Source organism: Pelodiscus sinensis, chromosome 7 (assembly GCF_049634645.1).
Source record: "Pelodiscus sinensis isolate JC-2024 chromosome 7, ASM4963464v1, whole genome shotgun sequence".
In the NCBI taxonomy this organism is placed as follows: Eukaryota; Metazoa; Chordata; order Testudines; family Trionychidae; genus Pelodiscus; species Pelodiscus sinensis.
Window position 1 is genome coordinate 32,233,932 of NC_134717.1, and position 15,196 is coordinate 32,249,127.

Consider the following 15,196-nt stretch of genomic DNA (forward strand, 5'->3'; position numbering starts at 1 on the left):
GACATTGACATTCACTTGAAAATTATTGAAGTAAAAAACATGGGTAACCAATTTTAATAGAGCCCAACATTATATACAATGTAAGACTCCATTATATTGGACTTTCCTTGTTTTCATTGGTGTGTGTTTATGTATATTATAGGTATCCAGTACTGAATGTATGCCCTTCCATTGGGAGATGCTGTAGATCAAGAATTTGAAAGCATAGAAAGTACTATAGTATTGAAAATGCATTTTTGTTTAACCTGAAAATTAAAGGAAAGATGAAGTGATATTCATTCTTAACAGGCACACACCACATTCTGACAGTAACCCTGCATAAGCATCAAACCCAAGTCCATGTGAGTGTTGTGACTTAGCACAGACATGTCCCAATGATAAAAGCCTAACCAAGGAATAAGTCTCATACCCTTTCTTTGCAAAGTGCACCAAGAGCCTTTTCCATCCCTGCCTATCTGTAAGGTGGTAAGTCACTCCTGTGTGAGGCTCTAGCCAATGTACAAACCAGAAGCTAGTCTTGTAATTCCCAAACCAGGTACATAGAGCCTCCATAGGAGGAACGGTAGCCCAATCTGCTCAATTCCCGTCCAGGACTTGAAACTTACTCCTGCCTGACAGTTACAACAGATGCTCCAAGCCTTCGCCCAGGGGTGGGGAATCTTTTTTGGGTCAGGGGCCACTGACCTGCAGAAAAATCAGTCACACCCATGTTAGTAGATTTAGCGTGCTCCAGCCCCATGAGGGAAACAGCGGGGGCTCCCCAGTGCTGAGAGGGAGCTCTGAGCCTCAGGAGCCAGATCCAGGCAAGCCTTAGGTTCCCCTCCCCAGTTGTAGCCTGCTCTAGTCTTACTCTTTCTCCAGTCCTGCTCCTAGTCCTGCTCTAGCCTTTATACTGACGGCTATGGCTCTGACTACTAGACATGACTATCTCCATCACAGCTCCTGACACTTCCAGTCATGTCTCCAAATTCCACATTAGATCTAACAGCTGACCTTCTACAGCTTATGATGCCTCCTTTCAGTCAGTATGAGAGTACTTGTACTACCTCACCATCAAGATTGTCTTTCTTATGGTCATCATGTCAGTATGGAGAGTCAGTAAGCTTGAGATCCTGATGACTAATCCATCATATGTGTTCCTCCATAGGAACCCAGTGTGAGGAAACTGCACCATGGGTTCATCTCTTTATGCCTCTCAAAATTCCATCTCACAAGTATTCTTACCAAAGCTGCATTCTTTATCAGGAGAAAAGAAGCTTCGCACCCTGGATGTTTTCAGGGTCCTGCTCCATGATCTCAACAAGATCTAAACTTTCAGACACACCCCCCACATTTTTGTAGCTGTATCTGCCTCATGGAAAAGTTAAGCTATCTTGTCCTAAAGACTCTTTAAGTGGATCATGTGATATTTCCTTTTGCCATCAGTCTTTCCCTCGAACAACAAGGCTCACCTGACTAAGACATAGGTGACATCTTAAACCTGTTTCAGCTATATGCCATACTTTGTGATCTGTGAGACAAGTGTGAGGCACAACCTCCTGACTATTCCCTTGACATGGCTACCAGAGTAGATGCCAAATATTGAAGAGCAGGGCTTGAGTCTCTGATGGATGCAGATGAGATGTTTTACTCCCACCATCTGGGGGATACTATTTGCCTTATTGTGGAATCCACACTGGCTGTAGAAACACTATTCAGGGTAGTTACTTTTGAAGTGAGATAGCAGTGTAATTTTCATGTTTTTAGAGTAAGGGAGTTTTACACAAAGAGTTGGAATTGGAAAGAGATGTGAGTTCTAAGCAAGGGGAGGAGTGTTTGTGAAAACAGCAATACATTCACTCTTTCTGACAGTTAAGATCATGTAGTAGTGGTGGTGTAACGTTACTGACTGTCATGTCTAAATTCAGGAATACTCAATCATTCGATCCCAATTTAATGCTAGCATAATGCTGCCTTTCAGGCAACCTGAAATATCTGAAAGAGCTCAGGTATCCAGTTTTGCAGCAGGATATGTTGGAACACTTGTTTTTTCACAGCCATTGTAGAAAATATGATATAGTATTGTCCGAGACAGAACATCAGAAATGGCTGCCCGTCGCAGGGAGCCATAGCCTGTAATACCTCTGAGGCTGGTATAGGGGGCTCTGTCTGTGAGGTGGAGTGTTTTCCATATAAGGGCATGTAAATTAATAATCTTCCCCTGCTCGCTCCACCCATTGCAGTAACAGATCAGCCAGTGGGCTGACTGGTGCTCAGGCCTGCTACTCCACCCACTGCAGCAAAAACCAACCTATGGGGTGATAAGTTCACAGGCAATAAAACAGGCAGGCAGCCCCTCTCTCACTGGGAATTCGCATTGAGTGAACGCCTGGCCTGATCACCCAGTCGCCTTGCACCCCCCGCTCTTGAGTCTTACTGAGCGTACTCCGAGTTGGTCGACCCGAGTGGAGACAGTTTATGAGCGTGTGACCGGTACTTGTGTTCCTGCTGTCTCCAGAACTGGTATAACACCCCCCTCCCCCGCGCCCACCATCATCCCTATCCTAATTGATTTTTTAGTTGTCCTTATTGCTTGCCAAGTGACAGTGGCTAAAAAGTTACTGTTAGTTTATAAATAGTTGTGGTTTAGGTTTTTTACTGTTTCCTTGTATAAAGTTGTGTAAATAATCAGCCCTATGGACAATACCAGTGTTAATTCAACTGTTCCTAACCCCTGGGCAGTTATTGGGAATTATTGTGATTTAGAAAAGCCTCAGGGAATTGTTTTGTGTTGTCTGGCAATCTGTTTAATTTTTGTTCTGATGATTGTCTGGCGCCATCAAAATAAAATCAGTTTGTGCTTTTTGAAACCCCCAGTTGTGGTCTCATCCTTTCCGGCATCCCTTCGAACCTCGTGTATTACGGGGACTGACAAGTATAAATAAAGACAGAAGGCAAGTGAACAGCTTGATAAACATTTTAACTAGGGATGTTAAGCATGTAACTTGTTAATCATATAGTCGACAAAAAATTTGTCGACTACACGATTAATCAGTAATGTTAGCAGTGCAACTGGTCTTGCTTTGGTTAAATTTGGTTTTAATATTGTGTCTCAGAGCCCAAAATGCCATAACTGAGCATGAATGGCAAGAGGCCCAAGAAAGGTCCTCTGTACATTAGGAATGTTAAATTTAGATTAGTTAATTAATCGAATAGTCGATGGGCTTTCCATAGACTATTTGATTAGTGGTTAAGGGCACTTCCGTGGGGGTCTTGTACATTTCAAATGCAGAAGCCCTAGTATACATACTTACTTTGAAATATGATAACCAGCTAGCTTTCTCAGTTCAAACTGAGTTGATGAGATTTTTGTTGTGAAATGTTGGAAAGGTCATAAATAGGGATAAACTTAAAAAAACCAACAAATAGTCTGGTAGCACTTTAAAGACTAACAAAACATGTGGATGGTATCATGAGCTTTTGTACTCATTTACATGATTAAAAGATAAGCCAGGTCTTATCAGTTAGTCCTAATGGCTCCCTGAGAATACTGGATACCATGGAGATGCCTGTACTCAAGGCTGCTGCCTTTCTATTGTAGGCAGCTGGGGGAGAAGGGAGGAAGGGCAGAAGGTGGGAGCCAGTGCTCACAGGGAGTCAGCTAAGCTGGCTCCCTATAAGCACTGGCTCCTGCCTGCCTCCCTGTGTGTAAATGTGTAACCACTGAACATTTTAATTTACACAAATACATGATTTTTAACATCCCTATTGATGTTAAAAGGAAAAAATAATGGAAATATTCTTATCAGCTTTGCATTTTCCTGTTTTTCTAAGGGTATGTCTACACTTGCACCCTAGTTCGAACAGCGCGTTACTCCGATCAACAGCTGTTTCAAAGGTGAAAGTGAATGTCAGGATGTGTTAGTTCGAACCAAACCCCTTGGTTCGAACTAACATTACTCCTCGGTTCAAACTAACATTACTCCTCAAAAAATGTGTAGACGTACCCTAGAATATTATAGAAAACTGACGTTAAGGAGAGCCCTTTTTATCACCAGCATAATGGTATTTTGGAATGTTTTGCAATACTCTACTAAATCTATCATTTGCATTGACTGAATGTATTTTATAGGATTGTCATTTGTTCCTAGTGCATGAAAATGTCTTGATTTTGCATAAATTCTTCCAGTGAAATACATAGAAATACCCATTTGAATTGCTCACCAATTTGCAAATGCAGTAGTATTTCAATATGTATTAAATCTGAAAATGTTAATGTGGCAAGGGAAAGAGTTTAGATGGTCATAAATAAATTCATAATGTGAAGGAATGTTCAGTTGTGGGATTATACTGATAATCAGGGCTCACCAAGCGGCGCAAGCCCCACTCGCCAGCTGCACGGTTTCGCATGGTTCTGCGCTGGCTCTTCCGGGTTGTAATCTACTCGCCATAGGCGAGTCCTTCTGATAATATATTGATCTAGAGAGACTTATTGCCCAAGTCGTGTAGATCCTTGAGCATCTAATTTTTTTTGTCTCAACCTTCAAAATAGGCATATTTAGTTATATAACTAGTGTTTTACTTATCAGTCATAGGATGTGTCTGCACTGCACCATAGCTTGAGATGTTATTTTGAAATAGCTTACTTTGTAATTTGGCACCAAATTTCTAAATAATCCAGTATTCCAAAACGTCCCTTACTCCTCGTGGCATGAGGTTTACAGAGATGTTGGAATAGTGGGCCTGAAATAATGGGCTCCAGTATCCTGAAATAGCATTGTAGTGTAGATGTAGCCATAATGTCCTAGTAGCTGCTTTGGAAAATACGTGCACTACATTTTTGTCAGCCTTTGTTCTAATTTCAATATAGTGTCCTTCATACAGAATCTTGCAAAATGTTCAGAAGCATTTTATTCATGTTACATCTCAGGTATGCAGTGTATGTCACAGGTCATGCATTTTTCAATCTTGTTACAGGTACGTTTAATGCAGTTTTGTGTTATGAAATATCTATAAGCAGGGCTCGACAATTAGGGTAGTCTACTCACCCATGGCGAGTAGATTTTAGCCCGGTGCGGCCGCAGAGCCCGGTCAGCACATGCGCAGCACGGTCTGTGCATTTGCAGCGTGCCAAACCGCGCGGCTGGCGAGCAGGGCTCGCCGCCGCTTGTCAAGCCCTGTCTATAAGCATTTCCCGTGATACTCTATTGTATTAATAACTCACAACGATTCTGAAGGTTAAATGGTGCAGACTAGAAAACACTAAATTAGTAACATTTAATTGAGAAATATCTGAGGGTTTTCTTTATTCTTTTCTGGTTTGAGGGTATTTTCATATTAAGAAAAGTGTTTAGTTTGTAAGTCTAAAATGGCACTTCCTAAAAAACTTTTGCGATAAAGGAAATAAATACAACTTTTTGTTTCCTTTTTTTGTAGCTCTACTGAGAAGTCGTTTCCTTGGAGATCAGCAGGTACAATAATTTTCTATGTAAACTTTGTCTCACTTTAAAAAAAAAAAAAGCTATTTAGTTTCCTCTGTCACCTGGGACAGTATAAAAGTATAATGATGACACAAATAGCCCTTCAAAACAGGCCATTATTTATTCCTTTATACCCAAAGATACATAGCATGCAAAGAGATAAAATCAGTAAGTGATCTGTACACACATTCCCCTCCTCTAACCTTTAAGCTTTCCTTATAAGCTTTGATGTTCCATGTAGTGCAGTTACATCCGTCTCCATCATCTTCCATGGTTCTATGGTCTCTGGGATAAACAGTTTGCCCTGTTTGCAGGATGTTCTCTCTCTGTTTCTCCTTCTTGTCTGTCAGCTCTTACTAACATACGGTGGCATAGCCTTTGATCTTGGGGTTTTTATATGGAAAAATACAACACACCAGACAAGTTGGAGCCAGGCACAGGGTATTCCCCCAATTAAAGGTTTCCTCATTGCTTCCCAAAGGACTCTTAGTATACTTTATCATAGCCACTTATCTTTGCTATTGTGTCATTTCCCCCTTACTGCCTCCTTCATTGTAATACAGGCAGTCCCCGGGTTACATGGATCCGACTTACATCAGATCCCTACTTACAAACGGGGTGAGGCAACCCCGCACTAGCTGCTTCCCCCCAGCAGACCAAGGAGATGCAAAGCTAGCGCCCCTCCCCAGCAGACCAGGGAGACGCAGAGTGGCTTTTCTCAGCAGACACCTCATCTTGAGAATAAAGGACTGAGGGAAGTGAGGTGTGGGAGACTAAAACTGAGCTCTGGAGAAATGTTTGGCTAGAGTTTCCCCTACAATATGTACCAGTTCCGACTTACATACAAATTCAACTTAAGAACAAACCTACAGTCCCTATCTTGTACGTAACCCGGGGACTGCCTGTACTGCATTCAGGCAGCTTAATATCATACAGGTAATTTGAGGGTCATATGATATTTATATAAAAATAGTGCATGTAACTTTCTCATTCTCCACATGTTAATTTGGAATTATGGCCAGTGTAGATCCTTTGGACTCAGCTTCCCTTTGCTCCCAACATATTGCAATGTGCTGTGGTTGTATTTAACATCTGATGAGAGAGTAATTCATTTGACTAAAAGTGGCTTACAGTGCCCATCTTGAACATAAAATTATTCCATCATATTTATAATAAAAGAGCCTAGACTTTGATTAAACATGCCTGATTTTTGTATATATAAATAGTAATTATTGAATAAGCTTCCATGTTTTTGTAATCTTTCTTGCAATAAATTTGTGACACACATAAAAATCACCATGGTGATGGTTGTAATGACAGTAGTGTGGAATCAAGATTTTATTGCATAATTTAAAGGAAAATTGACTTTGGTTTATTTTTCCTAACTGTGATAGATTTTTTTGAAAGCAATTTACCAAAGCTATAAAATGTATTTTAAATTATTTAAAAAAACCAGTTTCCTATCATAAAATCATTTAAGAGTATATACCTAAATAACATACAGTATGCTGGTTTCTCAGTTATGGAGGGCAGGGGGTTGATATGCATAAGGAATTGATACATCACAGAATTTAATTTCTTACAAAGTCAACAAACTGACCTTTCCCCCTGTTTTGGCTTATACTTAATTATAAGGCCTGAGGTCTTCCCTGGGTTTTCTTTTTTTCCTTTTCTTAGGTTGGTTAATAATAAGACAGAAGATGATGAAAATGGACTTGACTTTTTCTCACAGTGCTTCTCACAATATGCATACCTCTCAATTCTGAATCAATATTGTAGTTTTTTCCCTCTTTTTTTCTTTTATAGATTAGATTTAAGATTTTAGTATTTTCACCACTACAATTAGTTTAAACTGTAGTCCTGGTAATTAGTTTGCCTGCCTAGATGATTTCTGGAAGGTATATTGTATTAAAAACAAACAAACCCCAAAACAAAACTGATACTTGCAATAGCCTACATTTTTGGTTTTTTTCCAACTACTTTTATGGAACATTGAAGTGCTAAGGCATTCTTAGAGCACTTTCTAAGGGATAGCAAATAAGTTTCTAACTACACTCAGTAAGTACATCAGAATCAAACTTTTAGTGACTTCTGTGACTGGCAAGAATTTGTATATGGGTTTATATGAACATTCCTACAGCGCTCCCCTAATTTAAAGTGAGGATGAGGCAGATGGCATAAGTGAAAAGCTGAATATACCAAAAGTTTTGATTGGAGGAAAGTTTTGTCCTCTGGAATGTCTGAAAGCATTTTAAAGTAATCAGAAATTGAACTTTTCCTTTTTTAATCCCTTTATTTTCTATTATTTTTTATCCCATTTTGCTATCTAATGTTCCAGCATCTTGTTCATGGCTGAAAAAGGAGTTATCACTTGATAAGTTTCATTATTCCTTTTCCTCTCTCCATCTTCCCCTCAATGTTCCACACGAACAGAAACCTGCACATCTTTGTTGTCTCTTTTCCTCCTTAATTTTCTTACGTATCATATTTCTTCTTGGTCATGGTTTGTCTCAATGATTTCCCCTTACACAATTGTGCCCTGCTGTTTCTTTTGTCTTTTAATGTTTTTCTCATCCCTCATCTCCTTCCATTTGTGTATTTCTCTCATCCCTCATCTTCCATTTGTGTATTTTATTTATTTAAATATGTTTACCCTGCCTTTCTATTTAAAATAATCAAGGTGGCTTACAAGAACAAACAAAAAAAATACAAATATATATAAAAATTTTAAATATGAGACCTCAGAGGGACATAACCAGCTAAAAACATATGGGCTGTGTCTACATTGGCATCCCTTTCCGGAAAAGGGATGCTAATGTGAGGAGACGGAATTGCAAATCCGCGGGGGATTTAAATATCCCCCGCGGCATTTGCATTTACATGGCTGCCGCTTTTTTCCGGCTTGGGGATAAGCCGGAGAAAAGCGCCAGTCTAGACGCGATTCTCCAGAAAATAAGCCCTTTTCCGGAGGATTTCTACTTTCAAGTAGGAATAAAAAATCCTCCGGAAAAGGGCTTATTTTCCGGAGAATCGCGTCTAGACTGGCGCTTTTCTCCGGCTTATCCCCAAGCCGGAAAAAAGCGGCAGCCATGTAAATGCAAATGCCACGGGGGATATGTAAATCCCCCGCGGATTTGCAATTCCGACTCCTCACATTAGCATCCCTTTTCCGGAAAGGGATGCCAATGTAGACGTAGCCATAGGGAAGAGGAACACACATATACAGACTCAAGCATTAATAAAAGCACGAGTAAAAAGAGTGGCTTTAGCCTGACGCCGAAACAACGCTAGAGTTGGCGCCATGCGAATATCCCGAGGAAGAGAATTCCACAGCCTGGGAGCAAAAGCTGAGAATGCCCTGTTCCATGTAGATGTTAATCTTATCTCTACACGAAGCAAAGTGTCTCCAGCTGACCTCAATCCCTGGGTAGGTTCATATGGGAGAAGACGGTCCTTCAGATACCCTGGACTCAACTCATTTAAGGCTTTATCGGTCATAACTAAAGCCTTAAACTGTGCCCGGAAACGTACCGGATGCCAGTGCAGCTGCCTAAGTACTGGCATAATGTGCTCCGTATAACTAGTGTTAGTTAAAACTCGAGCAGCTGCATTCTGGACCAGCTGAAGTTTCTGAAGGCTCTTAAGAGGCAGCCCTACATAAAGTGCATTACAGTAATCCAGTCGGGATGTAACAAGAGCATGAATCACTGTGGCCAAGTCATGTTTGTTCAGTAAGGGTCGCAGCTGGCAGATCAAATGAAGTTGCCCAGAGGCACTCCTGGCCACCGAAGAAATCTGATTTTCAAATGTTAAAAAAGGGTCCGGGAGGACTCCCAAGCTGCGTACCTGTTCTTTCAGGGGGAGAGTAACCCTGTCTAGAACACATGCCATGACACATTCATGAACAGATGGCCTCCTGATCCACAGGATCTCAGTCTTATCTGGGTTCAACTTCAGCTTATTTGACTTCATCCAAACCATCACTGCCTCCAGACACTGATTTAGATCAGTCACTGCCACACCTGGTTCTAATGTCACAGGGAAATAGAGTTGGGTGTCATCTGCATATTGATGGCACTGTCCTCTAAAACTCCTTATGACCTCTCCCAGCGGCTTCGTGTAGATATTAAACAGCATAGGGGACAAGATGGAACCTTGCGGGACCCCATAGTACAATCGCCACGGGGTCGAATAGCAGACCCCTAGCTCCACTTTCTGAAAGCGTCCTGACAGGTAGGACTGGAACCATTGCAAAACAGTGCCTCCAGTACCCAACTCCAGCAGGCGTCCCAGAAGGATATCCTGGTCAATGGTATCAAAAGCCGCTGAGAGGTCTAGGAGAATCAACAGGGATGCACTCCCCTTGTCTATCTCCCGGTATAAATCTTCTACCAGGGCGACTAAGGCTGTTTCAGTTCCAAAACCATTTCTCTCCATCTTTCCAACTTACTCTCCCCCTCTGAGTCCCTTTTAGTGAAGCTTGCACTTACCAAAGCAATATATCCATAGCCCCAGTTCCTGGTTGCTTAGGGACAGATGACTGACAAAGTTTCTTAATCACTGATCTAGAATGATTTCTGAGCCTGTGTAATAATGAAAAAATATGACTTACAGCAAATTATATCATTTACTTATAATGTAAATTGATGTAAAAATCTTAACATCATTTACCTTTAAATTGAAGCAATGATATCACTATGGTTTTGTTTACTATATTTTTACCATTAAGCTTTGTTTTGAAGACTTGTCAGCACAAGATACTTTGAAAACCTGAGACTTGAAAAAAAAAATACTGAAGTTAAAGATAAATGAGGGCACCACCTTAAATCATTTTTCTTTTCCTCTGCAGTTAGTAATTTACAGCTGAGAAAGACATCAGTACATAAGACATGAACTTAAATGAAAGCTCTTTATGCACCAGTACAACTCTATAGAATTTATAACCAAGATATAACATGAAGTATGTTTTGAAGATGTTCATAAATATAATATTCGATCAGCAATCCTGTATGAAAAGCTATTGAGGGCTTTGGTTTTCCTGATTTATGGTTGCACAAAAAGCTAGAGAGGGGGAAAACAATTTTATTGTGCATTCCTACCAACACCCAATAGTCCTTTTGAAACCTTAGGGATCTTTCTGTTTTTATCACAACTATCAGTGTTTTCTAGGTAGGGAAAGTGAGACTGATTCTGCCTGTGTATGGAACAAAGCCATTTTGATTCCCTCTTCATTTTTCTTCTGTGCCTTTTCAAATAGGGAAGTTATTGTTGTCAATTGAAATTGATTTAGTGCAATTGATGTTATAATATAGATGGTTCCCCTTGTATTGTTCTGAGACAAAAAAAAGTGAAATCAAAGATTAAAATGGTTACATTAGAGATAAATGTACAATAAATTAAAGGAAGTGTTCTATCTGCAAACTTATTACTCAAGACTCTTAAAAATATTGATCTATCATAATCAGTTATACAGACAATGTTTAAAAAGCTGTAGGAGGAAGACTTTTCAACATCCATATATTATCTTCTGTGCAACATTCATGTTGAAATTATTAGATGTAATAGCACTTCATGTCAGTTCATGGTCATAATAGTTGCTATAGTGGATTGATTGCAATGTCATAATAACCCAGCTGTTTTTGACCTAAAAATGTACTTCCATCAAGTAATTATGTCGATTGACTCACCTATCCCATGTATTTGTCAGTGGTTAGTGGGAAATGCTAATTGATTTCCATCTATGATTTGAAAGATATTTAACACCCACGACTCATAGAGGCAAATTAAGGAGTACAGTTTTAAAATGGATTGTTCTCTGATGGTTGCTTGCACAAGTATGAGGTATTTGATATTTTGTTTAGATCTGCATGCCAGTAAAACTCAGTGCTTTTCTTTTTTGCTTGTTAAAGTTTAGGCACAAACTTTAGGCGCACACAGTTTAGGCATCTTTAGCTAGGGCGATCAGACACCTTTTGTTAGATGTAGGGTTATTAAATATTGGGCATTGCACTAACGGTCCACCAATTGATGTATTCAGGGAATCGGGTATGCATCGAACTGGGATATTTCATTCAGCCGACAAAAGTCATTGCAGAACTGCACAGTGCTGCCCAGTTTAAATCGGAAGATAACTGCACTTGTACCAGGGGTTCATTCGTTGGGTTGGAGTGCCCTTGGACAGCTGTACAAGCCTTCCTTTCTTGCCAGGGTTTCAAAAAGTTGATGTGGTATATTTGTTCTGGCTTTCAACGTCCTGGTTATCACACCTTTTAATTCACTTCTCCCACAGGTTCAGTTATTTAATAGGGACCCTGCCACTGGGCCAACAGCTAACTTTCAGTTGTGGGCAATAGTACCTGTTACTCGATCTCCAGAATCACTGGATATTGGCCTGTCAGTTGTAGTATGCTCTGTGAGCTTCTTGGGCCTCCTCCATGTGTTTCCATACTATGCTATTCGGTTCCTCATTTGCAAAACATGCTCTACTATATTCCTCCCCTCAGCTGGCTGCTCTTCCCAAATTTCCTTGGATTTCTTGGGGATGGTGTCCATCCAAGAGCTCAAAGGAGGAAAATCCAGTGGGTGCCTAAGGTACCTCGTGAATAACAAACATAAAATAGGGCAAATAACATGTTCAAGTCCTTCCCATCCTTGCTCACCACCTTTCTAATCATCGCCTTGAGGGTTCAGCCAGGCCATCGGTCTGCGGGTGGTAGGTGGAGGTCCGCAAAGTCTGTACATGGAAAAGAGTACACAGGTCCTTCATTATCCTAGAGCAGTGGTGCACACCTGTAGGTTGCGACCCCTAAGGGAGTTGCGGATGTCTTCCTGGGGGCATTGTGGCACTTAGATCTGGACTGCCGGGGGCTGGGTTCAGCACGGCACAGCACTTAGATTCGGCTGGCCAGGTGCTGGGCCCGGCAGTTGGCAGCCCTCGCAGCCCGAGGGTTGCAGATCAAAAAAGGTAGCACACCACTGCCTTAGACATAAATGGGGTTCCCTAGACGGTGAGAATCTCCTTGGGCAGCCCTACTCGGGTGAAGTTGGCTACTAACTCTTTAGCTATAGTCTTAGATGCTGTGTTATGTAAGGGGATAGCTTCTGAATATCTGGCAGTGTAGTCTAAAATAACAAATATAAATTGGTGGCCACAGGCCATTTTCTTCAATGGTTCCACTGGGTCCGTGGCAGTCTACTCAAAAGGGACCTCGATAGTTGACAGGTGTACCAGAGGGGCTCTTAGCTGGGAATGAGGGCTGTGTAGTTGGCATTCGGGACAAGAGACACATTGGAATGGACATGAGCAACACATCTCAAACAACAGTTACAAAGATAAGTAACCATTCAAGGATGGCAATTTGGCTCAAATAATTTCTTGAACCATGCATTTTAACCATGCTGATTATTTCCTTGACTTCCTACATCCTCTTTTGTGGCTTGATACTGAAAGTTGCTGAACACTCTGACCACAGTCTAGCAAAACATTTGAGCATATGGTGATTACACACATGCTTAAATTACACTGTATGGAATAAAAGAACCTTAGCTCCAGAAATTTGAATCTACAGTACTGAGTTCATGTTGCTGCCTTAAGGATTCCTGAAGTTCAGTGGGAACTGGGGCTCAGATCCCATAAATATGAACACGCAGAGAAGCTTCCTTTTGCCCCAGTCCCTATACCCCCCTCCCCTCACTGGTCATTCACCAGTATGTGGTAAGTGAACACACATATTGGGTCTCTTGTGCTTCTAAGCTAGCAGGATCTGGGTGAAGTTTAGTCACTATTTGTAGTTCCATATTTCTCTAAGCCACACTCCCAGGCCCAGGTTTCTTATGCAAGCCCTTCAAATGTGGGACATTGTGGTCCAACTGCTATAGCCCCTATAAGCAGTACCTTAAACACCCCCTACCCAAAACCCTCCAGTTGCTTACACACACTCCCTTAAGGTTTTCTCTAGCTGTGAGTACTCTGGCTTCTACTTTCTCTGGGAACAATGCGACATGAGCACCAGGAACCCCAGCTTAGCAGAAGAATTTCTTATTTACAGTGACTTTACTCTTGAGTACTTGACAATTACAGATCTTTGCAAAACAATACAAGTCTAAAGCTCTCTCCCATCCCACCTGGCTAGACTCCTAAGACTGATCACCTTTGAGTCTTCTTGTTTACACTACTGGCTAGGCATAGTTCCTCCCACCTGCTTTCCCATTCTTCTGCCCAATCATCTTGCATATAGCAATGGATTCGTCCTCTGGCCTGAGAAGCACTTTTCATTAAATATAGTGCTTTTTAACCACAAGATCACTTTTTCAATTTAAATGCAATAGAAGATCTACCTCAAACCCTAATACCCTTGCCCGGCTTTCTTTCCCCCCTCCCCCCCTCTCTGAGGCCTGGACCTGCTCACTCCACCCCCCCCCCCCTCCCCAAATCTCATTGACTTTCACCAAGCTGGGGTAGGGGTGCTTGTTGTTCAAAATCTATCTGGAGATATTATTTGCTCTTAAATACAAAAAAAATAAAACTGATCCTAGAAGAGGAACTAGTGATCATCTCAGCATCTAATAGCTGCACTACAAAACAGAATAAATTTGAATTTAGGAATAAGTATAGACATTTACTTATATCAGAATGGATACCTTTTATAAATATGAGCTGCGTCTCCACTTTATCTTGCACTTAATGGAGCTATATTAATGCAAGCTTAAAGGAGACTTCATTCTACACTTTTTTGGTAGGAGAGAATATTGTCATAATAACTGATCACGAGTAGAAAAATGAGAGATTTCCACAACAAAAGGGATTCACTGTTCATAATTAGAAGTATAAGTGTGGCGTTACAAATTCTTTTTTTTAAAGATAATCCAATGAAGAAATTTATTTTAAGGGCTAGTTTAAGGATGAAATTACACACTTTTTATGTATTAAAGTCAATTAAATTCTTTACACAAGATTGAATTCTCAAACTGAAAGTTTTACTGCTCCATTATCTTCTTAAAATACTGAAAATAACACTAGTAAGATCTCTTGTGAAGTACCATTCAATGACAAAATAGTGTGTGCTCTCAGAGAAAAATGGACACAATAAGGAAAGTTGTTAAAGGATCATTTCAGATTTACTTATTTATTTATAATATGCATTGTGGTTCTTATCTGAAATGTGACTAAAACCATAGTCGTGGTTTCCATGTTTGCTGTCTCTGTGATTTTTACCAAATGTGAAAGTTTACATGTAAATATATTTTTTTGAGCTTTCTTCTATGATCTCAATTTGGGATCTGAAAGTAAAGCTGGATTCTTTCCTTTAAACATCTGTCATTCATATTAATAAAGGTTCTGATTAAGTTTGTAGAGATTCTCGTGTAGGCTCATTGTACTACTGATTTTTATGTGCGTAAATGACTTTGTAAACATTATGTTGGTAGTACAAAATAATAGAATTTATCCAGCCTTTTAATTGTGCTAGCTCTGTAGTGATAAAAGACTTAATCAATAAAAACTTATTCTTCTTTTGAGTGCTTGCTCATGTCCATTCATCACAGTTGTATGTGCCTGCCACATGCACCAGTGCCAGAAGTCTTTCCTTAAGCAGTGCCAGTAGGAGCCGGGTTCCTCAGTGTTGCCTGGAGTGGTGCAAGCACACCATATTATATAGGGCACCTCCAACCCCTCCCTCCCTCAGTTTCTTCTTGTTGCTAGTGAAGGTGCTTGGAACAGCATGTTCAAGCCTTTGCTG

At 40.5% G+C, this 15,196-nt stretch overlaps 1 protein-coding gene across 9 annotated transcripts in view; it reads left to right on the forward strand.

The window, feature by feature from the left end:
- PKP4 (plakophilin 4) overlaps positions 1–15,196 on the forward strand; it is a 243,491-nt gene that overhangs the window by 118,089 nt on the left and 110,206 nt on the right. For all 9 annotated transcript variants that reach the window (XM_075933439.1, XM_075933435.1, XM_075933437.1 and 6 more), the window contains one exon: positions 5,416–5,450. In XM_075933439.1, coding sequence (XP_075789554.1) covers positions 5,416–5,450 — 35 coding nt within the window. The remainder of the gene's footprint in view (positions 1–5,415; positions 5,451–15,196) is intronic.